Raw genomic sequence first — 27,622 nt, 5'->3', positions numbered from 1 at the left:
TGTTTGTGTTGTGTTTGTGTTGTGTTGTGCAGGTCAACATATGAACCAGACTGATGTCACACTCAGGTTTTATAAGGAATTTATTTCAATATTTCAATAATTGAATTTAATTTATAACTAATTATTTCATGATACAACAAGCAGGTCGTCAAACCAACAGCCTCCTCTGTGTGTGTGTGTGTGTGTGTGTGTGTGTGTGTGTGTGTGTGTCAGTGTCACTGTGTGTGTGTGTGTGTGTGTCAGTGTCTGTGTGTGTGTGTGTGTGTGTGTGTGTCAGTGTCTGTGTGTGTGTGTGTGTGTGTGTGTCAGTGTGTGTGTGTCTGTGTGTGTGTGTCTGTGTGTGTGTGTGTGTATCAGTGTCACTGTGTGTGTGTGTGTGTGTGTGTGTGTGTGTGTGTGTGTGTGTGTGTGTCTGTGTGTGTGTCTGTGTGTGTGTGTGTGTGTGTGTATCAGTGTCAGTGTGTGTGTGTCTGTGTGTGTGTCGCTGTGTGTGTGTATCAGTGTCAGTGTGTGTGTGTGTGTGTGTGTGTGTGTGTGTGTGTCACAGGATAATAAATATTCAGATATGGTTTTATAGGTTTATTAACGTGTTTTTCTGTCAGTGCTCAGAAAGAAAAGACGACCTCAGGTAACCCCGCTCTGTGTGTGTGTGTGTGTGTGTGTGAGAGAGATGATATTACATCATCAATAATTATGATTATTTTCATTATTATAATTATTATAATTATTCACATGACCCTGATATTCAGTCTAAAAAACCCACTGGAACCATCAGAAACCAGTTTGGGAGCAGCAGCGGCCATGTTGGATCCACCATCAGTCCCAGTTGCCATGGTTACACACCACCGCTGTCACAGACGATGTCACAGGTGATGTCACAGGAAATGTGTTGGATCTCCCCAACACTGCCCAAATGAGTTTTGTGATGTTGCCTCTGGAATCGTGGGTACTGTAGTCCAGAATCCAGCAGGATTCCACAGCCTGGGGTTGTGGCTAGAAGAGCTTTAGCTGGGTAATGTAGTCCTTCTGTGCTGTAGGTATTTGTAGGTGGTGCAATCTTTCGCTGCAGCTGGGAACTGTGGGTAATGTAGTCCATGGCCTTTTGCTTATAAATGGAAGTGTTCAGTTTAACCTCCAGAGAGACAGTGGTCACTAAAAACTGTCCTGACTGTCCACCGCAAGTCCAGATGAGGAGGGGTATTGGGAGTTGTAGTCCTAGCAGGTGGGGGGATAGTGGGTGTTGTAGCCCAGGCAGAAGGTTATTTTAAGGTGTTTTAGTCCAGATAGAGTGGTGGTGGGGGATTTGTAGTCTAGATGAGTTTAGGATCTTGTAATCCAAGCAGTCAGGGATTGTTGGTGTTGTAGTCCAGGCACATGGGGATTGTGGGAGTTGCAGTCCAAATGAGGAGGATTGTTGGTATTTTAGTCTAAGCAGATGGTCATTCATGGTGTTGTAGTTGCAGTGACTGTGAGTGTTGTAGTTCAGACAGTAGAGGGTTTAGGGTGTTGTAGTCCAAGCAGTGAGAGTCCAAGGAGTGAGGAATGGTGGGTGTTGTGGTCCAGCAGAAGGGAACTGTGGATGTAGTCCAAATTAGGAGGACTGCTGGTTTTGTAGTCAAACCAGTGAGGGATTCTGGGTATTGTAATCAAGAGAGAGAGGCATCATAGGGCGTTGTAGCCCAGTAAGACGGCACGGTGGATGTTGTAGTCCAAACAGAGGCGGATTATAGGGTGTTGTAGTCCAAGCAGTGATTGATTGTGGGTGTTGTAGTCAATACAGAAGGGGATTGTGGGTGTGGTAGTCTAGTGTTTGATACTTTAAGCCCTGAATAGACTGTGTGTTTGAGCCCCATCGTTTTATTTACAATCACACAAGTCTTTATGTACACTACACACAAACGCACGCACACACACACGCACACTCACCATTTTCACATCACATAAATAAAATAAATAAATAAATAAATAGATAAATCAATAAATAAATTGGATAATATAAATACTTCAATATCAACTGAACTCTACAGTCCTCTGATTCATTATTTACTGATAATACAGGATTATTGAATCTACACAGAATCAATCAATCAATCAATCAATCAGTCATCTGTCTCTATGGAGAGACTGACAGCTTATAAAAAACACATCTGTCTTGGTTGCTGTGGCAACAGCAGTCATCCAATCAGTGTGCTCGTCATCCTCCCATAGAAAGAAAAGAAAAACCGTAAAAAGACCAACGTCTGCTCTCCGTCAGGTCACGCCGCCGAGACGAGGAGGAGGAAGAGGAACAGGGTGGTGGTCGTGGTCATGGTAGAGAGGGGTGTTGGTGGCGGTTTCCATGGAGATGGTGCCCGTGGCTGGTAGTGGCCAGTCAGAGTCTGTCTCGGGCAGGAATCCAGATGTACGGGCCGCTCTGCTCCTCGATGACGGCTTTGACCAGGTGGTAGACCTCCTCGAAGCTGTCGCCGTGCACGATGGCTGCACGCACACACACACACACACACACACACACACACACACACATACAAACACACACACACACACACACACACACACACACACACACACACACACACACACACACACACACAGTATAACTGCTGACATCAGACTTGAAGAAGTTGATGTCATAAAAGAATCAGGTGTGTTTTTACCTGTGAAACACTCGAGGAAGTCTTGTTCCAGTTTGATGGCTCGATCCAGAGCTTTCCTCGCCTGCTCCTCTGACAGACGCTTGTTCAGATCCCTGCACACACACACGCACACACACACACACACACACACACACACACACACACACACACACACACACACACGCACACACACACACACACACACACACACACACACACACACAGTGAAGTTAACTTCTACCAAATGAATCCAGATCAGAAGTGATTCGAGTGAAAACGTTCAGGCTCTAAAACGTCGTCATGCAGTTTTCTTCTTCTTCTTCTGTTGCTTTTGTCTTGTTTGTTTTGTTGTTGTCACCTTGTTATGTTGTTTTTGTCGTCATGTCTTGTTACTGTCTGTGTTGCTGTATTTTTTTCGTCTCGTCTCGTCTGTCCTGTGTGATAAACTCTGATGGATCCATCATTGAATCGTCTTTTCTGTGTCTTATTGTTTCGTCCATTCAGGTTGAAATCAGTCTCGATGTTTGAAGGCGGAGCACGATGATGCAAAATAACAATAATCAATAATTCACCTTAAATGTTTTAAGCAGCATTGAGAGTGTCTACGTTTCTTAAATGTGAGATATTAGGTGACCTCACTGATGACCTCACTGATGACCTCACTAACTTACAGGATGTTCTCCAGGGATCGCGGTCGGATGAAGATGGCGATGGGGTGAAGCTGAGCCGCCTGCAGCCTCCTCACTGCGTTGGCCGACACGTCCAGGATGCAGTGTTTCCCCTGGTGAACACACACATCATGGTTGTCATGGGTAACACTGAAGGATGATGTGATGACCTCCATCACCATGGTAACCATGACACCACCTGAACCCTGCGTGTCTCACCTGCTCGGCCACCTGTCTGACGCTCTGCACCGACGTCCCGTACAGGTGGTTGTTGTACTGCCCCGCCTCGATGAAGCGGTGGGACTGGATGTCCCGCTCCATCTGTTCCCGTGACGACACAAAGTGGTAGTCCCGCCCATCGACCTCGTAATCCCTCCGAGGGCGAGTCGTGTCTGCAGAGAGAGAAGAAGTGACATCACTTCCTGTTTGCTTATATCATGTTTCCTGTTTTATAATGTGACACTTACGAGGGACGCAGGAGCCGAACTTGTCCGGGAACTCAGATAGCAGGTCGTCATTAACTCGGTCTTTGGTTGGACCCAGGATGATGACGGGACGAGCGTAGTCCACTAGAGACAGAGACAGGAAACTTTATTGACACCTGTTCTTTATCACAAACACAGACTCACCTGGAGGACACAGAGTAAATCAACACATGCATGAAAACAAACTTACTACTTAAAATTACTTTCTGATTCCTAAAGTGGTTTCCACGGCGACATTTCATTTCTCTTCGTAAACGTCTGTGTCTCTTTTGTTTTTTGTCTCTTTGTACTCATTTCTTGTCTCTTCATGGGCATTTCTTCTATTTTTGTCTCTGTGGTTGTTTTGTGTCTCTGTGGTTTTTTGTGTCTCTCTGTAGTTGTTTTGTGTCTCTCTGTAGTTGTTTTGTGTCTCTCTGTAGTTGTTTTGTGTCTCTCTGTGGTTGTTCTGTGTCTCTCTGTAGTTGATTTTGTCTCTCTGTAGTTGTTTTGTGTCTCTCTGTGGTTGTTTTGTGTCTCTCTGTAGTTGTTTTGTGTCTCTCTGTAGTTGTTTTGTGTCTCTCTGTAGTTGTTTTGTATCTCTCTGTAGTTGTTTTGTGTCTCTCTGTAGTTGTTTTGTGCCTCTCTGTAGTTGTTTTGTGTCTCTCTGTAGTTGTTTTGTATCTCTCTGTAGTTGTTTTTGTCTCTCTGTAGTTGTTTTGTGTCTCTCTGTAGTTGCTTTTGTCTCTCTGTAGTTGTTTTGTATCTCTCTGTAGTTGTTTTGTGTCTCTCTGTAGTTGCTTTTGTCTCTCTGTAGTTGTTTTGTATCTCTCTGTAGTTGTTTTTGTCTCTCTGTAGTTGTTTTTGTCTCTCTGTAGTTCTTTCGTGTCTCTCTGTAGTTCTTTCGTGTCTCTCTGTAGTTGATCTTGTGTCAGTTCGTGGTTGTGCGTCTGATTGCTTCGTGGTAGAATCAGTTAAGTTAAAGTTCAGTTTCATGGATCCTGAAGTGACCAATCAGAGACAGTTCCCTCTGAGGTCAAAGGTTAAACTGACCTTCGATCTGAGTGATGAGCTCGTAGCTGTGAACGAAACCTTCTCTGCCTGACAGAAGAAGAAAACTCACAGTTACACAAAGATGAGAAACAACAACACAACAAGTTTCATTCAGTGTGTTTATCATGAGATCAGAAGTTTCACCTTTACTCTTCATACGGGACCATTCCTTCCTCTCCACCCTGCAACACACACACACACACACACACACACACACACACACACACACACACACAGACACACACACACACACACACACACACACACACACACAGTGTTACTACAGCAGCTCCCAGTACTGCAGTAGTACTGTCAGTATGTGTGTACTGTGTGTACCTGTGTTTGGATGGGATGTATCCCAGCTCCTCCAGCTCCCCCTGCTGGTTGACTCGTCTCGCCTGCCACCACTCGTCATCGGCGCTGTCCATCACATGAAGAACCTCCCCGAAGTTAAAGTCCAGAGCCTGAGACAGGACGCCACAGTCCCACTGTTTATCGTAGTCGAAGAGCGCCCTGAGAACAGCCAGAGGACGCCACGTGAACAATCAGAGCACCATGGTTACATTAGTGACTCACACCTGCACTGATGGAATAACTGTTAACAAGGACAAAACTGACTGGATGAAACTTGAACTAAACAGTCATAAAGTCTCCTTCCTGTTAATGACAGGTGTTATGACATGGTTATGACAGTGTAATGACAGTCTTATGACCCTGTTTACCTGACATAGAAGCTGCGGTTGGCTCTCAGACTTCCAGACGAGCTGTTCATCATCTGTTCCCTCAGGTCGTGGATCTTTGCTTCAAAACGGCTGTACTCTGCACACACACACACACACACACACACACACACACACACACACACACATACAAACACACACACACACACATACAAACACACACACACACAGCAGAGTTCCTTCATAGATTTACATGATTCGTTTGTTTTCAGCATCACATAATTTAACCAGCTGACTGTCTGCAGCGTCCCAGGATGTGTGTGTGTGTGTGTGTGTGTGTGTGTGTGTGTGTGTGTGTGTGTCTGTGTGTGTGTGTGTCTGTGTGTGTGTGTGTGTGTGTGTGTCTGTGTGTGTGTGTGTGTGTGTGCGTGTGTGTGTGTGTGTGTGTCTGTGTGTGCGTGTGTGTGTGTGTGTCTGTGTGTGTGTGTGTCTGTGTGTGTGTGTGTGTGTGTCTGTGTGTGTGTGTGTGTGTGTGCGTGTGTGTGTGTGTGTGTGTCTGTGTGTGTGTGTGTGTGTGTGTGTCTGTGTCTGTGTCTGTGTGTGTGTGTGTGTGTGTGCGTGTGTGTGTGTGTGTGTGTCTGTGTGTGTGTGTGTGTGTGTCTGTGTCTGTGTCTGTGTGTGTGTGTGTGTGTGTGCGTGTGTGTGTGTGTGTGTGTGTCTGTGTGTGTGTGTGTGCGTGTGTGTGTGTGTGTGTGTGTGTGTGTGTGTGTGTGTGTGTGTGTGTGTGTGTGTGTGCTCACCCTCAGGTCTGTACTGTGCTACTATGGTAACAGTCTGTCCAGCGTTCTTCAGAGCTGCTGCTGCCTGTTCATGTGTCGCATACCTGAGATCCACACCGTTCACCTGCACACACACACACACACACACACACACACACACACACACACAGCAGGGTAACACTTTATATTAAGGTGCTTATAGTTAAATACACACTATGGATTCTGGGGATATCACACCATATGTTTGAACAATACTTACTGAAGTTAATTAATCTACTATTATGCACTTATTAACAGTTAACTATACATTCTGGGGTTATTGGATCTAAAGTATGAACAGTGTTTATTAAGGTTAATGAATCCCCTCTTATACCCTTAAACAGTTACCCATGATTATTTTAAATGTTACCATTTTTCCTTATTAATCTATTAATTTATTAACTGACACGTATTAAAATCATGTTAATATAAAATGTTACTGATACAGTATAATCATAGTAATATTAATAATAACAGTAACAGTATTTTATGTATCAGTAGGTTTAGTGTCAGTAACAGATTATAGACGTCTGTATCAGAGATATTTGCTGCATGTTGTATTAAAACAGTGAGTCAGAGTCAAAGCGAGCAGTGAACTCACCTGTCCTACCTGATGTTCAGGTAAACAAATGAAATATTTTCTTTATTTCAAGTTAAAAAACCCAGAATCCTCCTCTGTAATGTCACAACACACTGACAGTACAGCATCACAAAGGTCTTACAGTCTGACTCCAGTTCCCATGATGCTTTGGGATGTCTGTACTCACACTGAGGATCTGGTCCCCTTTGCGCAGCTCTCCGCTCAGGTCAGCTGGTCCTCCTGCGAGGATGAAGGAGATGAAGATGCCTTCTCCGTCCTCTCCGCCCACGATGTTGAAGCCCAGACCGGTGGAGCCGCGCTGCACGCACACCCTGCGAGGCTCCCGGGAGTAATCGTCCTCTCCCATCATGCCCCGGGGGATCGGAGAGTATCGCCGTGGTGATGGAGGAGGGAGGGCTTGTGGGTAATCACACATGTAGTCTGGCTCCATGTAGGCTGCAGACAGACAGTATTATTATTATTGTTGTTGTTGTTGTTGTTGTTGTTGTTGTTGTTGTTGTTGTTGTTGTTGTTGTTGTTGTTGTTGTTGTGTGACTTGAGTGTTTTAAAGAGTCGGACTCACTGAGGTCAAAGGTTAAATCAGTGATTCTGTGACTGGAGTTTGGTTTGAAGACGGTGAGATTTACAATAATACAAACTGTCCCTTTAAAATGGGGGCGTGGCTAAGTTTTATTTTTCTCTTCTGTTCAAATTCAGTTCTTGACCTGAGCTGAGAACGTGTCTTAGAACCAGAACGTTCCAGGTGATAGAAACAGGAAGTGTACGTACAGCTGGTCAGGTCGGGGGGGCTGTAGCGATCGGCAGGGTGGATGTACTGCGAGGTGGGCGTGGCCACCTTCAGGTAGACCACCTCCCCGGTGTTCTTCAGAGCCGACACGGCGTCTTCATGCAGAACGTCCTCCAGAGACACATGGTTCACCTGTGGAGGGTCAGAGGTCAGGTCAGACTAGAACCCTGAGGATCAGTACCTGAACATACGAAGGGTTCTTTCACATACCGCCAGGATTTTGTCTCCGATCTGTAGCCGTCCGTCACGGTGTGCCGCCCCGCCCTCGATGATCTTAGTGACGTAGATGCTGTTGTCTCCAGGAACGTGTTGGTTCCCCACGCCGCCCGCAATACTGAAGCCCAGACCTGGAACAGATGGGGACGGAACCGACAGGAACACTTCACAAACAATAATAAAGTTGTGTAATGTGCAAAGAGAACCTTGCAATGGGTTCTTCAAAGAACCATAAAAGTTGTGTAGGAACACTGGAGATCTTCTGTAATAGGGTTCTTTAAAACACAAGTAAGGTTCTTAAGTCTGTGGAATCAATGGAGAACCTTTATATCAGAGGTTAGGGTTCTTTAAACCATTATTAACATTAAAAAAATGGACAGCCCTTGTAACAGGGTTCTTTAACAAAAAACACAGGTTCTATGGTCTTTAAGGTGAGGTTCCTTAAAGCAGCATCCTTCCTAATGCAGTTCTTCAAAGTGTATTAAACCTTAGAACCTCTGTGATAGGATAAAGGCCCTGCCACAAGTTTGATCGTTGAAGAACCTTCCTAAAAGTGTTCTTCAAACCTTTCATTGGGTTCTTAAGTACCATAAATTTTCTTTTTACCATAAAAGAACATTCCCAACAGGATTATTTAACACAACAGGTGTGGGTTTTTGGAGAACATTTCCAATAGGTACTTTATATGATAAGAACCATAAAGGTTGTGCAGAAACACTGGAGATCTTCTGCAACAGGGTTCTTCTAGGGGAGATCTGGAGATCCTCTGTAAAAGGTTAAGTTTCTGAAATCTGTGGAATCAGTGGGGAACCTTTATATCAGAGGTTATGGTTCTTTAACCCATCAATAAATCAATAAACCAAGACAGCCTTTGGAACAGGGTTCTGTAAAAAAAACTAGTCAGGTTCTATGGTCTTTAAGATTAGTTTATTAGAAGCAACATAAAGGTTCTAAGGTATGTAAAGGTTTTTGGAGAACCTTTCTAATAAAAGTTCAACATTTCAAAATGTGATCTTCAAAGTATCATGTAGGTTCTAAAGTCTGTAGAACCTTGGTAGATCCTTTCTAACAAGATGCTTAAAAGTGTAGTAAATGCATGTTCCTGATCCTTGGAGATCAGGAGAATAAGGTTCTTCAACACAGGTAAAGATGTATTTCTAAAGGGTTCTTTAAGGCAACACACAGATTCTCTGAGAACTGTAAAATCAGTAAAGAACCTTCTCAGCGGTATTAGAACATACTACAAAGGTTCTGCAGCATGTTTGATTAATGGAGAACCTAACAGGGTTCTTATACAAGTGCAAGTTCCTACTGGGTTCTTTTAAAAACCTTGATGGTTCTAATAAACCAGTAAAGAACCTTTCCATCAGGGTTCTCTGGAGCACCACAGAGGCTGTTGAGAGTGTAAATTTCTTTGAAGGTTCTACAAGTGTTCTCACCTTTAGGTCCTTTCATCAGTTTGATCTGTGTGATGCGTTCACTCGGTGGGCGTCGCCGCAGAACGTACAGCCTGACGACAGGCCCCGCCTCCTTCAGCGCCTCCACGGCGATGGAGTGAGTGACCTCACGCACGTCCACGTCATTAACGAATACGATGCTGTCGTTCACCCTGGAGAGAGAGAGAGAGGAACTGTGTGTGTGTGTGTGTGTGTGTGTGTGTGTGTGTGTGTGTGTGTGTGTATGTGTGTACCAGTGTGTGTGTGTGCGTGTGTGCGTGTGCGTGCGTGTGTGTGCGCGTGCGTGCGCGTGCGTGCGTGCGTGTGTGTGTGTACCTGAGGCGTCCGTCCTGGGCGGCGGCTCCTCCAGGGATGATCTTGGTGATGAAGATGGACGGGTCGTCTCCAATGTGAGGATTATCGGTTCCTCCTGCGATGCTGAAGCCCAGACCAGAATTCCCCTGAATACACACACACACACACACACACACACACACACACACACACACACACACACATTAACTGTTATATTTGACTCCAGATCAGTTCTGCCTCAAATCTCTGTGATTAACAGAGTTTTAGCTGCTAAAGTACAGTAACTGCAGCTGGCGTTAGCTAGTTAGCTCAGTTAGCTAGTTAGCTCAGTTAGCTCTGTTAGCTCAGTTAGCTCAGTTAGCTCAGTTAGCTCAGTTGGCTGTTTCCTCTGTTTCCAGTGTTTATGCTAAGCTAACCAGCTGCATTAACATTGTAAGCAGATGTTGGTTTCAGCTGCTTGTGTTTCCTCCTCAGGAACAATTCAGACACTTTAACAAACCTAATCTCCTCCAAACCCTCTGTTCACCTCAGAGAATTAAAAGTTGTCATGTTTAGTGAGAACAGTTGTTGTACTGGAGGAAACCTTCACTGAAGTCTCACAACAACACAAACACACTAACAGATGAAGCAGCAACAGACCAACAACTGCTGAGTTCACTGAGATAAAATCACAGATTTTATGAATGGAGTTTGGTTGGTCTGTAGAGAGTCATATTTATCTTATATAACGGTGGTTTCCTGTCAGAAAAGTCTGTCTGACAGAAAGATAAAGAGGAGAACATATTCTAAATTTAACTGATGTTGATTATTTTAGGTGACTAAAGTCTGTGTTTCTGCTGATCTACAGTAGGATATTGATTAACTTCCTACAGTGGTTCTCCTGCTGCTTCATACAGCCACACTGTAAATACTCTGAACTGTCCCTTTAATGTGTCACGTTTGACTCGTCGTTTGATTTTCGTCTCTGCAGATGTTGCAGTGATTCGTCCACGCTGACAGACGGACAGCTGTGAGTTTCACTGATTAAAGTTCAGCTCCGCCTCCTTTCATCCTGAAAATGTTTCCTAAAATAATCTGACAGGAGCTAAAAATAACCTGCTGATGTCGAGTGGGCGGAGTTTATTTCTGGTGAACGCAGTGTTCAAACACACAGCTTCTAAAAACAGCAGAGAGGAGACGCAAATACCTCACAGCTCACACAAACACACACACACACACACACACACACACACACACACACACACACACACACACACACACAGAGGCGGTGTGTGTGTGTGTCTCACCTGGTCCACACCTGTCACACAAGTCCCCTAATCTACAGGAAACAACCTGACAGCCTACAGACTGGAAATCACCTGGTGTCTACAGACTCCTCAACAAACCTGATCACTAACAATTAAAATCTTTACATCAAGTCTTCAACTGATCCATATTTATTTGATCCATATTTATTTGATCCATGTCTACAAACAGCACAGTGTTTGTGCAGCGGAACATATTTGATCTGAACAAACTAAATCTGAAGGAACAAAAATATGATTCTTATTTTCATCTGTGTGTGTGTGTGTGTGTGTGTTGAAGTGTGTTACACTGTGTGTGTTACTGTTTCTTTGTGTGAATTATTGGTTATATTGTTGTGTATACTTGTGTACAGTTCTGTATTATTGGGTATATTATTGTGTATTATTGAGTTATTATTAGGTGTACTGTTGTGTGTCACAGTGTGTTACAGTGTGTGTGTTACAGTGTGTCACAGTGTGTGTATGACAGTGTGTGTTAGAGTGTGTTATAGTGTGTTACAGTGTGTGTATTACAGTGTGTGTGTTAGAGTGTGTCACAGTGTGTGTTACAGTGTGTGTTAGAGTGTGTGTTACAGTGTGTGTTACAGTGTGTCACAGTGTGTGTTACAGTGTGTGTTACAGTGTGTCACAGTGTGTGTGTTACAGTGTGTGTTATAGTGTGTTACAGTGTGTGTATTACAGTGTGTGTTAGAGTGTCACAGTGTGTGTGTTACAGTGTGTGTGTTACAGTGTGTGTGTTACAGTGTGTGTTACAGTGTGTGTGTTACAGTGTGTGTGTTACAGTGTGTTACAGTGTGTGTTACAGTGTGTTACAGTGTGTGTGTTACAGTGTGTGTATTACAGTGTGTGTTAGAGTGTGTTACAGTGTGTGTTACAGTGTGTGTGTTAGAGTTTGTGTTATAGTGTGTTACAGTGTGTCACAGTGTGTGTTACAGTGTGTGTTACAGTGTGTGTTACAGTGTGTGTTACAGTGTGTCACAGTGTGTGTTACAGTGTGTGTTACAGTGTGTGTTACAGTGTGTGTTACAGTGTGTCACAGTGTGTGTGTTACAGTGTGTTACAGTGTGTGTGTTAGAGTGTGTGTTACAGTGTGTGTGTTACAGTGTGTGTTACAGTGTGTGTGTTACAGTGTGTTACAGTGTGTGTTACAGTGTGTTACAGTGTGTGTGTTACAGTGTGTGTATTACAGTGTGTGTTAGAGTGTGTTACAGTGTGTGTTACAGTGTGTGTGTTAGAGTTTGTGTTATAGTGTGTTACAGTGTGTCACAGTGTGTGTTACAGTGTGTGTTACAGTGTGTGTTAGAGTGTGTGTTACAGTGTGTGTTACAGTGTGTCACAGTGTGTGTTACAGTGTGTGTCACAGTGTGTGTTACAGTGTGTCACAGTGTGTGTGTTACAGTGTGTGTTAGAGTGTGTTATAGTGTGTTACAGTGTGTGTATTACAGTGTGTGTTAGAGTGTCACAGTGTGTGTGTTACAGTGTGTGTGTTACAGTGTGTGTTACAGTGTGTGTGTTACAGTGTGTGTGTTAGAGTGTGTGTTATAGTGTGTTACAGTGTGTGTGTTAGAGTGTGTGTTACAGTGTGTGTGTTACAGTGTGTGTTACAGTGTGTGTGTTACAGTGTGTTACAGTGTGTGTTACAGTGTGTTACAGTGTGTGTGTTACAGTGTGTGTATTACAGTGTGTGTATTACAGTGTGTGTTAGAGTGTGTTACAGTGTGTGTTACAGTGTGTGTGTTAGAGTTTGTGTTATAGTGTGTTACAGTGTGTGTGTTAGAGTGTGTGTTACAGTGTGTGTGTTACAGTGTGTTACAGTGTGTGTTACAGTGTGTGTGTTACAGTGTGTTACAGTGTGTGTTACAGTGTGTTACAGTGTGTGTGTTAGAGTGTGTGTTAGAGTGTGTGTGTTACAGTGTGTGTTACAGTGTGTGTGTTACAGTGTGTTACAGTGTGTGTATTACAGTGTGTGTTAGAGTGTGTTACAGCGTGTGTTACAGTGTGTGTGTTAGAGTGTGTGTTATAGTGTTACAGTGTGTGTGTTAGAGTGTGTGTGTTACAGTGTGTGTTACAGTGTGTGTGTTACAGTGTGTTACAGTGTGTGTTACAGTGTGTTACAGTGTGTGTATTACAGTGTGTGTTAGAGTGTGTCACAGTGTGTGTATTACAGTGTGTGTGTCACAGTGTGTGTATTACAGTGTGTGTTAGAGTGTGTCACAGTGTGTGTATTACTGTGTGTGTGTTACAGTGTGTGTTACAGTGTATTACAGTGTGTGTGTCACAGTGTGTGTATTACAGTGTGTGTTAGAGTGTGTATATTGTGTGTCTCACCCTCTCCAGTGTGATCTCTTCGTACTCCAGTTCTCCCTCTGATCCGTTCATCTGTAAAAACAGAAGAAAAAAAAAAACCTTTAATCACGTCCTCCATCTCTCGTCTCTCTGCTGACTGCTCGTCTCCACGGCAACTCCATGGTAACAGCTGTTGAGCCCTCAGGGGGCTGGTTACCTCGGCAACTGTAACTGTAGCTATAGCGACCACCTCTCTCTCTCTCTATCGTATCATCTCTTCCACACAGACACTGTGGTTATTACATCACTTCCTGTTTGTCTGATTGATCATAAGTGATTGTAAATATCTGTAATGATCTAAATGTAAACATCGTCTTCATCATCTTCATCAGGAGCAACAGACAGTTTAGATTCAGCTCATCTCATTCACACAACATGACTGTTCTGCTGACATCAGACTCACAGACAGTCTGTAGACGTCTGTTATCTCTGTGTTAAACATGTCATGAAGTCAGTGTTTCTATCACAGATGTATTGATCATCATTATGATCATGTATTGATCTTTACTTCTGTATCTGACCAGCAGTCAGTCTGTGAAGATTCTCAGGTATTTTAATGAGTTTGTCTTTTTCCTGGAGAACAATTAAACTCTGTCTCTGACTCATCCTGCACTCAGGACTTATTAAATCTCCGTCAGATGAAAGTGTTTCTCTCCTGTGACGCAGCGGAGCGAGAAGAAGAATCCATACGTTTAGCGGAGCGAGCGGTCTGCAGCGTTTCTGCAGCATCACTGCACAAAAACACAACTTCTCAACTTTAGTCTGATTTTTGGATCAGATTTTTTTTTTTCCACTCTGATGTCCTCTGGCTGCTCAACTTCAACTCTCTGATTTCATTACACAGTTTCCTGATGGACGGTTAGCTTTAGCTTAACTGTTGCTGAAGTAGCTAACTGTTAGCTGTAGTTAGCAGGTAACAGACTCGGGGTCAACAGCCTCTCAGTGAACACGACCAGTCACCAAGACAAACAGTCTCACAGACCGACAGAGAAAACAACATACTCACTGTTGTTTACAGAGTTTCCTGATGGACAGTTAACGTTACATAACTTGTTGCTAATGTGGCTAACTGTAACCGTTAGCTGCCACTAGTGAACAGTACTGGGCTCAACCAGGACAAACACAGCCTCTGAGACAGACAGGAAATACAGAGCAGAGGTCATTCACAGAGGCCCCTGATGGACAGTTAGCTTTCCTTGTTGCTAAAGTAACCTAGCTAACCACTAACTGCTGTTAGCATGGTCCGCTGGGAGCCAGACCTAGCAAGAAAACCACGTCAGTACTGTAGTCTTTAGTGCTCTGCTGGTGTCTGAGGCTGCTTTGGTCCAGCTGTGTTCAAGAGACAGCTAATTGGAACGCTCTCCAACACACATGGACTACTTTAGCTGCATCAACCTTATTGGCTGCTGTAAACACCAATCAATACCCAGGACATGCTATGGTTGCTATGGTGTCGGTTTGGCTGTGAACTCTAACACCTGGTGGAAGACTGCAGCACCACAGAAGAAGAAGTTTGAAGTGGATCTGAATCAGACATTTATTATTTTTCACTTTCATGATGTTGTGGAACACAGGTGTGTTCTCTGGTTCTGGGATGATTTTCAGGTGGACCTGCAGGTTGTTTGATGTTTCTTCGCTCTTTGCTTTCTTCACTCGGTCAGTTGTATTTAGAAGGTAACCTTTGATTTGTGAAACTCTCGTGAGATTAACTCATGTCGTTTCTTCTTTGATCTCACTGATGTTTCATAAAGTGATGCTTCAGGTACGTTTAGAGACAGAAAACACCTGGACAGTTTGAGCCACTTTAGGTAAAAATGGGGTTACCCTCGAGACACGACCCTCCAGGTGGGTTCAGTGGCGTTCAGGTGATCGTCATGGTGGTAAAAATAAAAAAACACTAATGTATTTGTCCAGTCATCAAACACTGCTGTCGGTCCTGCTGCTGCTTTAGTGTCCTGGTTGAAAGTGGACTGTGGACCACTACATCACACGTTTGTTTGCTCTGATTGGTTGTAGGTCTGTTCAGTCGTGTCCAGAGGCGCTTTGTCTCCTGTGTGTAGAAAACGCTGCTTTGGAAATACGAACCAGTCTGATGATGTCAGGCTGACTGGAAGGTGAACTTCAGAAAACCTGATCAACTGGTGTCTGGTGGTGTCGGTGAGACAGACGTCCTGTCCTGAGTCTCAACTCATGTCCTTCTCTACTCACACTTCCTGTTTTGAGTACACAGGTGCGTCACACTGACGTTGAAGGTCAAAACACAGTAAAGGCGTCTGACGCTTGTGTTCTAATCATTATTCTCGATGGAAGAAGACACACTGAAAGTGTTTGACGTGTATCCAACTGCTCTGACCGTCCCACTCTGAACCTGTTTCAGTTTTGAAGCGTCAAATCAGGACCAGAGCTTTTTCTTTGTGCAGCTGCAGTTTGTGTTTGGGGAGAATTAGATGGAATAAAAAAGGTCTGAACATGTGGACGGAGAGCTGGAAGCGACGTGATGTAAAAACCTTTTCATGATCATGAATCATAACGTTACTGTACAGCTCTGTGCTGTGTGACGTTCTACTCCAGGTCTGACTGCTGTTCTCTAAAATACTTCATGCTGATTAATCAGAACTGTGAGGTAGGAGAGAGAGAGAGAGAGAGAGAGAGAGAGAGAGAGAGAGAGAGAGAGAGAGAGAGAGAGAGAGAGAGAGAGAGAGAGAGAGAGAGAGAGAGATAGAGAGAGAGACAGCAGAGAGAGAGAGAGAGAGAGACAGCAGAGAGAGAGAGAGAGAGAGAGAGACAGCAGAGAGGAGTGTGTGTGTGTGTGAAGTGTCGACGTGATATAAAATCTGTTTGATCATAAATCCTGATGTTACTGTACAGTTCAGTGGTTTAAACACTACAGACATGAGTCTCTGTCTCAGTAACTGACAGACGCTCGTCTCCTCCCTGAAACGTTTGTCTCTGTTCTGCATTATTGTAAGTCATGATGAAGAGTCCAGACTGTCCCTCCTCTTCATGTCCTCGGTGTGTCTGTGTGCAGTTTACTGTCTGCTGTGTTTAAAACATCCTCACTGATGGAAATGATTCTGCTGCTTTAATACAAAAACAGTTTCATCATTAAACAGACTGAACTGAATAAAGGAGAGGATTTTATAATCCAGATCAAAGTCCTCTGAGAGAATCTGCTGGACTCAAAACGTCCAAAAAGTTGAGTGTAGAACGTTGGACACTTCTCGCTGCCATCAGTTGCCATCTTGTTTACATAGTGGAAGAGGCGGGGCTATAAACCTTGTAACCATGGTGATGGAGGAAGCAGCTGCAGTGAACAGTGAATGAACAGACGTCCACTTTACTGACTGAAGCCACCAACACGTTCAGGTCTGAATGAATCCAAACAGGCTGAGAAAAAGACATTCTTAGATCAGAGGACCAGACGCTGATGACTTGTGTTGATGTCTTTAGACCGTGAGACGATGAGGACAACACAGCTGTCCCTGACATCAGCTGACAGTAAACATGATCTAACTACTGTGTTGAAGTCAATGAGAGTGAATCATTTATTGATCACTGACAGTTGATCACATGATCAGATATTATCTGTCACACACAGACTCAGTCCACTAAAACAGGCTGAGGACAACAGAAACCAGGTGCACATACTTTCCTGACACCCTCTCTGACCCCGCCCACTAATCATTGACCCCGCCCACTGACTGCTGAGCCAGGAAGTAGCTCACATGCAGAAAACCAGAGAGGGAGAAAACTTTAAAAATCAGAAATGTAACTGAAAAAATCACATCTCTCAATCTCATTTTGGTTAAATATGATCAAAAAAAGAGATGAAATAAAAAATGTTGAGTGTAGACTACAAACTGTCTGTCTCTCAGCCTGTCTGTCCCTCAGCCTGTCTGTCCCTCAGCCTGTCTGTCTCTCTGTCTCTCAGCCTGTCTGTCCCTCAGCCTGTCTGTCTCTCAGTCTGTCTGTCCCTCAGCCGGTCTGTCCCTCAGCCTGTCTGTCTCTCTGTCTCTCAGCCTGTCTGTCTCTCTGAATGTGGATGAGAGAGCTTCAATAGAGTTATATAACAGAGAGAGGGGGCGAGAGAGGTAGACTGACAGCAGGAGAGAGAGTTACAGTTCTGTGTGAATTAATTAAACTTGTTCCTCATTTCCCATGATGCACCTCCACACACACACACACACACACACACACACACACACACACACACACACACACACAGAGGACTGTTCTGCTGTTAGAAAGGTCACAAACATCCAAACTGTCCACATTTATCAAACTGTCTTCACCGTGTCTCTGTGTCCTCACTGTGTCCTCACTGTGTCTCTGATGAGTCCTCACTGTGTCTCTGTGTCCTCACTGTGTCTCTGTGTCCTAACTGTAACTGTCCTCACTGTGTATCTGTGTCCTCAATATATCTCTGAGTCCTCACTGTGTCTCTGTGTCCTCACTGTGTCTCTGTGTCCTCACTGTATCTCTGACAGTTAAGTGTTTTAACCAGTCTAAACATCTCAGAGCTCACTGAAGACAAACATACAAATAGATTATCTTACAACATCAATGCTAAAAGTCTAGGAACTAATTTAAGTCTTAAGTAGCCAACTGAAGCTAACTGTCCTGTTGCTAATTTAAGACTTTATTAAGCTTTTATAAAACTTCACTTGCTGCCAGCACAATATTCAGTTAACCCTGGGCTAACAGTTAACCCTGGGCTTACAGTTAACCCTGGGCTAACAGTTAACCCTGGGCTAACAGTTAACCCTGGACTAACAGTTAACCCTGGGCTAACAGTTAACCCTGGGCTTATAGTTAACCCTGGGCTAACAGTTAACCCTGGGCTAACAGTTAACCCTGGACTAACAGTTAACCCTGGGCTAACAGTTAACCCTGGACTAACAGTTAACCCTGGGCTAACAGTTAACCCTGGGCTTACAGTTAACCCTGGTCTAACAGTTAACCCTGGGCTAACAGTTAACCCTGGTCTAACAGTTAACCCTGGGCTAACAGTTAACCCTGGGCTAACAGTTAACCCTGGGCTTACAGTTAACCCTGGGCTTACAGTTAACCCTGGTCTAACAGTTAACCCTGGTCTAACAGTTAACCCTGGGCTAACAGTTAAACCTGGGCTTACATACATATTGTTAAGCCAGGGTTAAGCTAAGTGCGGGACTACATGATTCACACTGCACTGCTACTACCCCTGGGTTACATGTCTGTTAGAACGTCAACTTATGGGAACATGTTAGAACGTTCTTTGGCTGCTCCTGTCTTTTAGTCCCAATTCAGACAAGCACTTTGTAGTCCTGGGTTTAGACCGTTTTCATGGGACAACACCACAAACTCAGGGCTAACTCTTCTCTGGAGCACAGCCAGCAAGCCCAAGGCTAAACTTAGGGTTAGTCCACTTTGGAATGGGCCAGGATTGTCTTAGCCCGGGGCTATGTGTGGTGTGAAAAGCCTTAGCTAACCATCGTGAAGAAGCCCAGGTCTGTCTGTGGACTCAGGGCAGACAGAAGACACACCTACTACATGACACACCCCTCGAAATGGTTTAGGCACCAAATCCACCTGAGCAGGGTTAGAGAAAGATGTCAGGGGGCGGGATAAAAGTCCTCAGGTCTTTAGGCCTCTCTCTTCACCAAGTACACTCGCTTCACTCGCTGCTAACACTCTGTAGGCTAACTGAAGCAGCAGAACGTACCAGCTTCAGTTGAAGCTAACAGTCCACCGTCAGCAGTTTATCACAACACAACGTTCAGTAAATGTTAAAGTGATGTTTTGAGTCCACTTCTTCCCTCAAGAGCTTCACATTCATGTTCACCTGGTTTTCACTTTGATCCAGAAACATGTCAACAAAGATGGATGGACTGTGATCAAAATGTGATTCAGACATTTATGTCCCCCTCAGGATGAAATAATCCTCTGAGGACAGACGTTCCCATCAGCCTCGGCTGAACTACAAGACTGTAGTTTTATCTAGTTCAATAAAAAAGTCTGGTTACCAGCTTCAGTTGAAGCTAACGGTCCTGTAGCTACACTTAGCCATGTTCATGAAAATAGAGCCCTGGAGGTCCAACCACTCCCGAACTCTGACCCCTGACCTCTGACCCCTGACCTCTGACCCCTGACCTCTGACCCCTGACCTCTGACCCCTGATGTGCACACAGTACAGAAACAAACAGTGAACATGAACCAGCCACAACAAATGAGTCAGAAATAAACAATTAAATAGAAATGAGCCCAATGAGAGCAGACGTGCGAGCAGCATTAGCCCCGCCTCCTGATAGAGGCAGGTAACTGAAACGTGCTGTTAATTGGGCCCCTCCCCCCTCCAGTCCGGAGCCAATCACATGCTAATGAGAGCGTTCCTACCATCATCCTCTGCCTGTGTCTCTTTGCTCTCCTCACGTTGTTGATGAATCTTCGTCCCATCTTCTTGGCGTACCACACGGACACAAACATCACTTCCTGTTTCCTCCCTCTGCCTGTCTGTCTGTCTCAGCCTGTCTGTCTCTCCGTCTCCAGGCAGTTACATAAAGACGGACGGATGGACGGACGGAGTGACGGATGAATAATTAACCAGCAAACAGAAAGAAAAGAGGCGGCTCTCAGCAGTCGCTCGTTAAGCTCGTTAGGTCTCGTTTCCTGGACGCGGCGTTAACGAAGCCTCAGACATGACTGACAGCTCGGCTCATCACTCTGTCATCACTCGTTCATGTAGACACACACACACACACACACACACACACACACACACACACACACACACACAGAGGGAGGAAAAGATGGACGACAGCAATCAGACGAAGACAAACGAACAGAAACAAAAAAATCCTCCGAAAAAAGAAAAAAAAAGAGAGAGAGGCTGTTTATCACTCGCCCTCTCGTTCATCCCTCGTTCGTCCTCCTCCTCCGCTCGCTCTCTCTCTCTCTCTGCTCGACCCTCCTGACGCTCCACCGCACATCACCCCCTCTCTCTCTCTCTGTCTCTGTGTCTCTCTCCCTCTCTCTGAAGGAATCCCCTCCCCTCTGTGATGTCACCACGCCGCTGGCCGAGAGAGAGAGAGAGAGAGAGAGAGAGAGAGAGAGAGAGAGAGTAATTGAATTCTTACAAAAAGAATGATTTCAGCAAACACACACACACACAAACACACACACACACACACACACACACACACACACACACACACACAGACCCTTGCATTCAGGCTAATGTTGTTGCCATGGTAACAACCCCCAACCCCCCCTTCTCTCCCTCCATTCTTGTCGTTGCCATGGTGACGGCCGAGCAAAAAAGGCAGAGGGATGCATCAGATTCAGAGTGGGCAGAGGCGGCCCACGCTGAGTGTGTGTGTGTGTGTGTGTCTGTGTGTGTGTGTTTGTGTGTGTGTGTTTGTGTGTGTGTGTCTGTTTGTGTGTGTGTGTGTGTGTGTGTCAGGTCCCTCTGGCTGTAGGACTGATCTCAGCTCAGTCTCTCTCTCTCTCTCTCTCTCTGTCTCTGTTCCTCTCTCTCTCTGTCTCTCTCTCTGTCTCTCTCTCTCTCTCTCTCTCTCTGTCTCTCTCTCTCTCTCTCTGTCTCTGTTCCTCTCTCTCTCTGTCTCTCTCTCTGTCTCTCTCTCTCTCTCTCTCTCACCTCTCTCTCTCTCTGTCTCTCTGTCTCTCTCTCTCTCACCTGTCTGTCAGCAGACTTGTGTTTGTTGTTTGTTTGTTGTTTGTTTGTTGTTTGTTTGTTGTGTGTTTTGGAGGATGATACTCTCTGCGCTCTGACACTGGGCAGCTGCTGCAGGAGTCAGCTGATATTCGTCAGTGTGCTGTTGGTTTTTATCAGCAGCTCTACAGGACGGAGTTCCAGGACGAACCAGAGGTGGCGCTGTCCTTCTATGAGGACCTTCCTAAGGTCTCTGAGGACGATAAGGTGGAGCTGGAGGCGCCGCTCTCTGCTCAGGAGCTGCAGGAGGCCCTGCAGAGCAGGAAGGCTCCTGGGATCGATGGTCTTCCTGCAGACTTTTATAAAACTTTCTGACCTGTTATAGGTGAAGATTTGTTGGCTGTTCTCAGAGACGAGTGGCAGGAGAACTGTTCTCACCCTCCTCCTGAAGAAGGGAGACCTGCAGGACATTAAGAACTGGCGTCCTGTGTCTTTACTCTGCACTGATTATAAACTGCTGTCCAAAGTGTTGGCAACAAGACTGAGAACAGTGATGGAGCAGGTCCTTCATGTGGACCAAACATACTGTGTCCCCAGCAGGTTGATATCTGATAATATTACTCTAATTCGGGACATTTTGGACCTCTCTGGTTCATTGGGCTGTGAGCTTGGTCTGATTTCTCTAGACCAAGAAAAGGCTTTTGACCGAGTTGAACACCAGTACCTGTGGCAGACGCTGTAGGCTTTTGGATTCAGCTCTGGTTTCATAGCCCAGATCCAGGTCTTGTACTCAAGATTAACGGGGGTTTAAGTTCTCCGTTCAGAGTTCAGAGGGGAGTCAGACAGGGCTGCTCTCTGTCTGGGATGTTCTCTGGCCATAGAGCCTTTTTTGTCACTTTGTCAGGTTTTTCTTTTCCTGGGTGTAGAAATTGTTTCAAATTGTCTGCGTATGCTGATGATGTCATCGTTCTTGTGAAAAACCAACATGATATTGATGTTTTAAATGAAACTGTGATGAACTTTAGTAGACTCTCCTCTGCTAAAGTGAACTGGAGAAAAAGCGAGGCCTTGGCAGTAGGTAAAGGACTGATCAATAAACTGGTTTTACCTGGAGGCCTCGTGTGGAAGAGTGGAGGACTCAGATATCTGGGAGTTCATCTTGGTGATGAGACCTTCTCTTCCAAAAACTGGGACTGTCTTTTAGAAAAAGTCGAAGGCCGTTTGAAAAAATGGAAATGGATTCTACCAAAACTGTCGTTTAAAGGTCGGATCCTGATCATCAATAACCTTGTGTCCTCCATGCTGTGGCATCGGCTGGCGTGTATGGACCCTCCTTCAAACCTGCTGTCCAGAGTGCAGGCGGTCTTGGTGGATTTCTTTTGGGACCGTCTGCACTGGGTCCCACAGAGCGTCCTCTTCCTGCCCAAGGAGGAAGGAGGACATGGGCTTGTCCACCTGGCGAGCAGAGGAGCTGCTTTCAGGCTCCAGTTCATCCAGAGACTCCTGACTGGACCTGTAGACCTGGTCTGGAGACCTGTAGCTCGTGCCATACTGGAGAGGTGTGGTGGGCTGGGTCTGGCTGAGTCTCTGTTTTTAATGGATTTAAATGGATGTAAGTTGGACGACCTTCCATGCTTTTATCAAGGACTGTTTAAAGTACGGGGAATGTTCCGTAAGGACAGACTGAACACATGTGACTCGGTGTTCTGGCTTCTTAGGGAGCCGGTGGTTCACGGGATTCAGCTCCGGTGTGAAGCAGAACCAACCGTGCTCCAGAAACTGTGTGAGGCCAGAATCCTGACACTGGGCCGTGTGGTGGAGGTGTGTGGCCCTCACCTGGATGAAGCCACAGGTCTGACCTCAGGCCTGGGGATCAGGTCGGTCAGGGTGGTCAGGTGGGTCAGGGTGGTCAGGTGGGTCAGGTGGTGACGGTGTGATTCAGCCTGATGTTAGTGATCCTGTTCCTGATGTGAAAACTGTTCCTGTTTTTAAATGTGGTGGTTTTCTGTTAAAACTGAATAATGTTGCTGATTACAAACTGAGCACCATGACAGGTAAGACAATGTATTATCTGTTAGTGAAATGTTTGAACCAGAACAAACTGAAAGAGAGAGTTGACAGTCCATGGAGAGCTGGTCTGACCTGACGGAGGCTCAGAGGCCTGAGTGGAGAACACTTTATAAACCACCGATAACAAAGAGGGTTGGTGATTTACAGTGGAGGGTTCTACACGGAGACAGTTTTCCACTGTTTCTTAGAGTGTGGTCGTCTCTTCTCTCTACTTCAGTGTTTGACTCACATGTTTGTTTTGTTCGATGAGGTTTTCTCACATCACATGTTCATACTGGGTTACAGGTACAACAGGAAAAAGAAAATGAAGTGTCAGCGTTTAAATTTTCTGTTGGGTCAATTTATCTCAGCCGGAAAAACAAGCTTGAAAATTCATTTGACGATTATTTTTAAACGTATGTTGAAGGTGCGTCTGAAAACTGATTTCCGTTTCTATATTTAGACAAATGATGTGGACGAGTTTGAAAAGATCTGGTGCTTTAAACAAGTGTTGTGTTCTGTGAAGAACGATGAGCTGGTTTCTGTTTTTGAATTGAGGATGTTTCATTTATTTCATGTTTTTTTCATTTTATTGAGTTTTGTTTGTTTTGGACTTTAGATTTTGTAACATTCATGAGCAAATAAACGTGGTTTGAAAATCAAATCTCTCTCTCTCTCTCTCTCTCTCTCTCTCTCTCTCTCTCTCTCTCTCTCTCTGTGAATATTAATAACAGTGAACAGCTGACCTCAGACCTGCTCTCATCACTGACTCCACAACACAAACCTGAGATCCCTCAAGGACCTCTCAAGGACACCTTGAAAGAATGTGTGGAACCTTCTCAAGGATCTTTGATGGGTCCACTACGACCCCACAACCTCTGAAGGACGTCCCAAGCCTCTGTAGAGCCTCGTTAAGGAACTTAGAACTTCAAGGACCAGCACACCCTCTTAAAGACCTTCCTGTTCTCTTCAAGAACCCTAAAAACTCCTTCTGTCTCACTTCTGCTGATCCTACCACCTTAAATTCTGACTAGTTTCTAACTTCAGATTTATTCTCTAACTAGTTGTTGTCTGACCAACCAGCTGAACTTCAGTGGTAACTACTGTCACCATGGTAACGTTAGGCATCGCTGTGATTACAACTTGTTATGATAATCAATGATTAAACAGGAAATTAATAACAGGATTGATTCATTATGAAGTTGTATTTCTCTGTACCTGATTTATGGTGGCTGATGAAAAAACATAAACATACAGACATTTGTTCCTGATCTCAGGAGAACAGACTAAGAACTTTCAATATAATATGTTCCCTTCAGACCCACTTCAAAGACAGAATTCTCAAAGACCATCAGAACCTTCTGAATTTTCCCACAGAACTCTCCAACTTCCTCAAAAACCCCAATGATCTCATCAATGACCTCAGAGACCTCTTCAAAGACCCATTGTACCATCTCAAGCACTCTTATAACCTTTTAAAACCCTAGAGTTTCCTCAAGGACCTCTGAAATATTCTCAAGGACATCTCAAACGTCCTACAGACCACCAGAACCTTCTCAGTGACGTTTTAAAATGACCTCAAGGACATCTAGAACCTCCCCATGCACATCTGAGCCTTTCTCCAGGACCCCATAAGTTTCTTCAAGCACCTCTGAAAACTCATCAAGGACCCATAGAGCCTCTTCAGCCACACTTCAAAGACCTCAGAGGCTTCTCAAGGACTTCTCAAGGACTTCTCAAGGACTCCTCAAGGCTCCGTGTGTCAGACAGCCAGCAGGAGAAAACCAGACGCTTTTTAAATGTTTGGTTCTTTTAGTTTGAGTAAAATCTGAAAGTGTTGAGCAGGAAACAGCTGGTGGACAGAGACGACAGAGTTTGTATTGATCTGAGTCAGTCTGATCACTTCTATCACACACACACACACACACACACACACACACACACACACACACACACACACACAGTGTTTTACTCCCTCCTGTTGGTGAAATGAAGAACTGAATCTCTCCTCAGGGAACTTTATAAACTCCTCACTGACCTCTAAAGTTTTATCAAGGAACCCTACAACTTCCTGCAGGACCTTTCAAATCTCTGCAAGAACCTGTCCCACTACCAAACACCAACCTGGAACCACCCCAAGAACCTCCTGATGTTCCCAAGTGTCCACCAGATTTTACACAAAGATCTCTAAATTATTCTCAAGGACCACAGAACGTCCTGAACAACCTGTGCAACGTTCTCAGAAATAACCAGAACGTCTTCAATGAACCATCACGGGCCCGGAACATTCTAGAAGAACATTTGGAACCCTGAAGTACCCTCATGAACGTGTGTGTGTGTGTGTGTGTGTGTGTGTGCATGTTCGTACGGTGAGTGCGGCAGGGTGTGTGTATCCGTCCAGGTGTGCGTGGCTCAGCTCGGTGCTGCGTCCGTGGGTCATGTGACCGGGGCTGGGGTCGACAGGCGGAGTCTCATCGTCTTGGTAACGATACTTCTGCAGAGACACAGATCACATGGTGTTAGCATCAGCTGTTAGCATCAGCTGTTAGCATCTGTGAGGTCAGCAGGCTCGTGGGGCTGAGACCAGTATGTCCAGTGTTCCCAGTATACAGCACACTACGTTTTGTTTTCAAGAACAATCAAGGTGTTCTACAGACACATGATTCCAAAAACCAAGGACTTTAGAATGTTCTCACAGATCCACAGAGGGAGAACGTTAAAGGACACTGCACCATGTTGTCAGTATCTAGAACCTCCCCATTGACTCCTATAACCTCTTTAGGAACCACCAGGAGCCCCTTTAGGAATCCCAGAACCTCCACAAGGACCCCTATAACCTTGTCCAGGACCCTAGAACCTCAGGAACTGCACAGGTGTCTTTCATTTAACCTTAGAGGGATGGAAAATTGTTAAAACTCTTTCATGCAGCTGATCCATTACCCTTTAAATTTATTGATACCCATCAATTTATCCAGTGATTAACCCTTTACTGAAACACTGAAGCACTTTACCAAATTAATTATTAATGGAATCGTTAACAGATTCATTTTATGGAAAAATCCAGGAACAAACACCGAGCAGAGATCTGTCCATATACTTTTGATCATCTACTGTATACTTTCATAGTTAAAAACTTCAGTCACACTGATCTGATTGGTTTTAATCCATGACATCATTTAACACACACACACACACACACACACACAAACACACACACACACACACAAACACAAAGGTGACCTAAAGATTAATTTCGATTTAAAACTTCCTCAGAGACAGAGACAGAGAGACAGACAGAGACAGAGACAGAGAGAAAGACAGAGACAGAGACAGAGAGACAGACAGGCAGAGGGATGAGAGGAGGAGGACGGGGAGAGAAAGACGGGGAAACAGGAAAAGAAATAAGGAGGAAAGAAAGTAAAGAATGAGAGGCAGAGATGGTGATGCGATTGCCATAGTAACAAGAAGGCCTGGAGAGCCTCGGTTGCCTGGCAACTGACATCACCGGACAGAGGAGGAGCCAGTCTTGATTCATAAAGACACAGACAGACAGACAGACAGTATAAACCAGTTTAAAACCAGTCTGACACCAACACAAACCAGTTCAACGTGACTTGAACACTTGATCACTGGTGTTTACACATCACATACACACACACGAATGATTCAACACACAAATAAAAGACATGAAGAAGAGTGGAGAGAGGTGGTGACCTCTGACCTGACAGAGAACTGACCTCAGATCAGTCAGTGAAGAGTTAAACTGTGTGTGTTCAGTCTGCTGACGTTCTGCTGGAGATCTGCCTGGATCAGATTTACAGTCTGTGTTTTTACACGCGTGTGTTTACTCACACACACACACACACACACACACACACACACACACTCTCACACACACACACACACACACACACACACACACACACACACACACACTCACACACACTCACACACACACACACACACACACACACACACTCACACACACACACACACACACACACTCACACACACACACACACACACACACTCACACTCACACACACACACACACACACTCACACACACACACACACACACACACACACACTCACACACACACACACACACACGCACACACACACTCATACATCAGTCACTACAATAAACACATGATTTATTTCCATCTTCAACACCAGTAAATATTCGACTGAAGCAGAGATAAAGCAGCAGGAAACATGAGGGAGTGTTTTCAGTCAGAATAAGATGAACATTCATGTTCAGCAGAAAAAAATTCTGACTTCTGAAGTAACATACAGCCAACTTTGTATAGTCTGATGTCTAACCAGGAATAATATATAAATGATCTGAACCAGGTCTGAAACTGCAGAGAGGTTGAACTGGTGTGAAAAGACCAAATCATCCGAGTTGAACTAGACTAACCTGATATAAAACTGAAAAAAACAGTGTAAGTTAGTCCAAAATAATAACACGTCTCGAGTCTAAATTTATTTTCACTGATGTAAACGAAAGTTTGATCAGGTCGGTCACAGTTAACTGGTCTTTAATGGTCTGGTCTTACTGGACTAAAATAATTTACCACAGACTAACATCTGGTCTGAGAT

The 27,622-nt window shown here is 44.7% G+C and overlaps 1 protein-coding gene across 4 annotated transcripts in view; it reads right to left on the bottom strand.

Moving 5' to 3' along the window:
• Positions 1–1,117: 1,117 nt before the first annotated feature.
• dlg4b (discs, large homolog 4b (Drosophila)) overlaps positions 1,118–27,622 on the bottom strand; it is a 35,034-nt gene continuing 8,529 nt past the window's right edge. For 2 of the 4 annotated variants that reach the window (XM_084712013.1, XM_084712015.1), the window contains 16 exons: positions 25,387–25,512; positions 13,301–13,351; positions 9,690–9,814; positions 9,357–9,526; positions 7,912–8,048; positions 7,683–7,833; positions 7,081–7,349; positions 6,296–6,398; positions 5,538–5,634; positions 5,152–5,328; positions 4,816–4,997; positions 3,769–3,870; positions 3,521–3,693; positions 3,305–3,414; positions 2,655–2,746; positions 1,118–2,478 (listed from right to left, as the gene is read on the bottom strand). In XM_084712013.1, the coding sequence (XP_084568139.1) occupies positions 2,372–2,478; positions 2,655–2,746; positions 3,305–3,414; positions 3,521–3,693; positions 3,769–3,870; positions 4,816–4,997; positions 5,152–5,328; positions 5,538–5,634; positions 6,296–6,398; positions 7,081–7,349; positions 7,683–7,833; positions 7,912–8,048; positions 9,357–9,526; positions 9,690–9,814; positions 13,301–13,351; positions 25,387–25,512 (2,172 nt within the window). In that variant the 3' untranslated portion in view covers positions 1,118–2,371. Of the gene's footprint in view, positions 2,479–2,654; positions 2,747–3,304; positions 3,415–3,520; positions 3,694–3,768; positions 3,871–4,815; positions 4,998–5,151; positions 5,329–5,537; positions 5,635–6,295; positions 6,399–7,080; positions 7,350–7,682; positions 7,834–7,911; positions 8,049–9,356; positions 9,527–9,689; positions 9,815–13,300; positions 13,352–19,693; positions 20,274–25,386; positions 25,513–27,622 lie in introns of those variants that run through there. The other 2 variants (XM_084712014.1, XM_084712016.1) reach the window with 2 other exon arrangements.

The sequence above is a fragment of the Lutjanus erythropterus genome, chromosome 23, assembly GCF_056507025.1.
Source record: "Lutjanus erythropterus isolate fLutEry1 chromosome 23, fLutEry1.hap2, whole genome shotgun sequence".
NCBI classification, from domain to species: Eukaryota; Metazoa; Chordata; class Actinopteri; order Lutjaniformes; family Lutjanidae; genus Lutjanus; species Lutjanus erythropterus.
The sequence above is the reverse complement of the archived record's forward strand: the minus strand, read 5'-3'. Positions and strand labels throughout refer to the sequence as shown.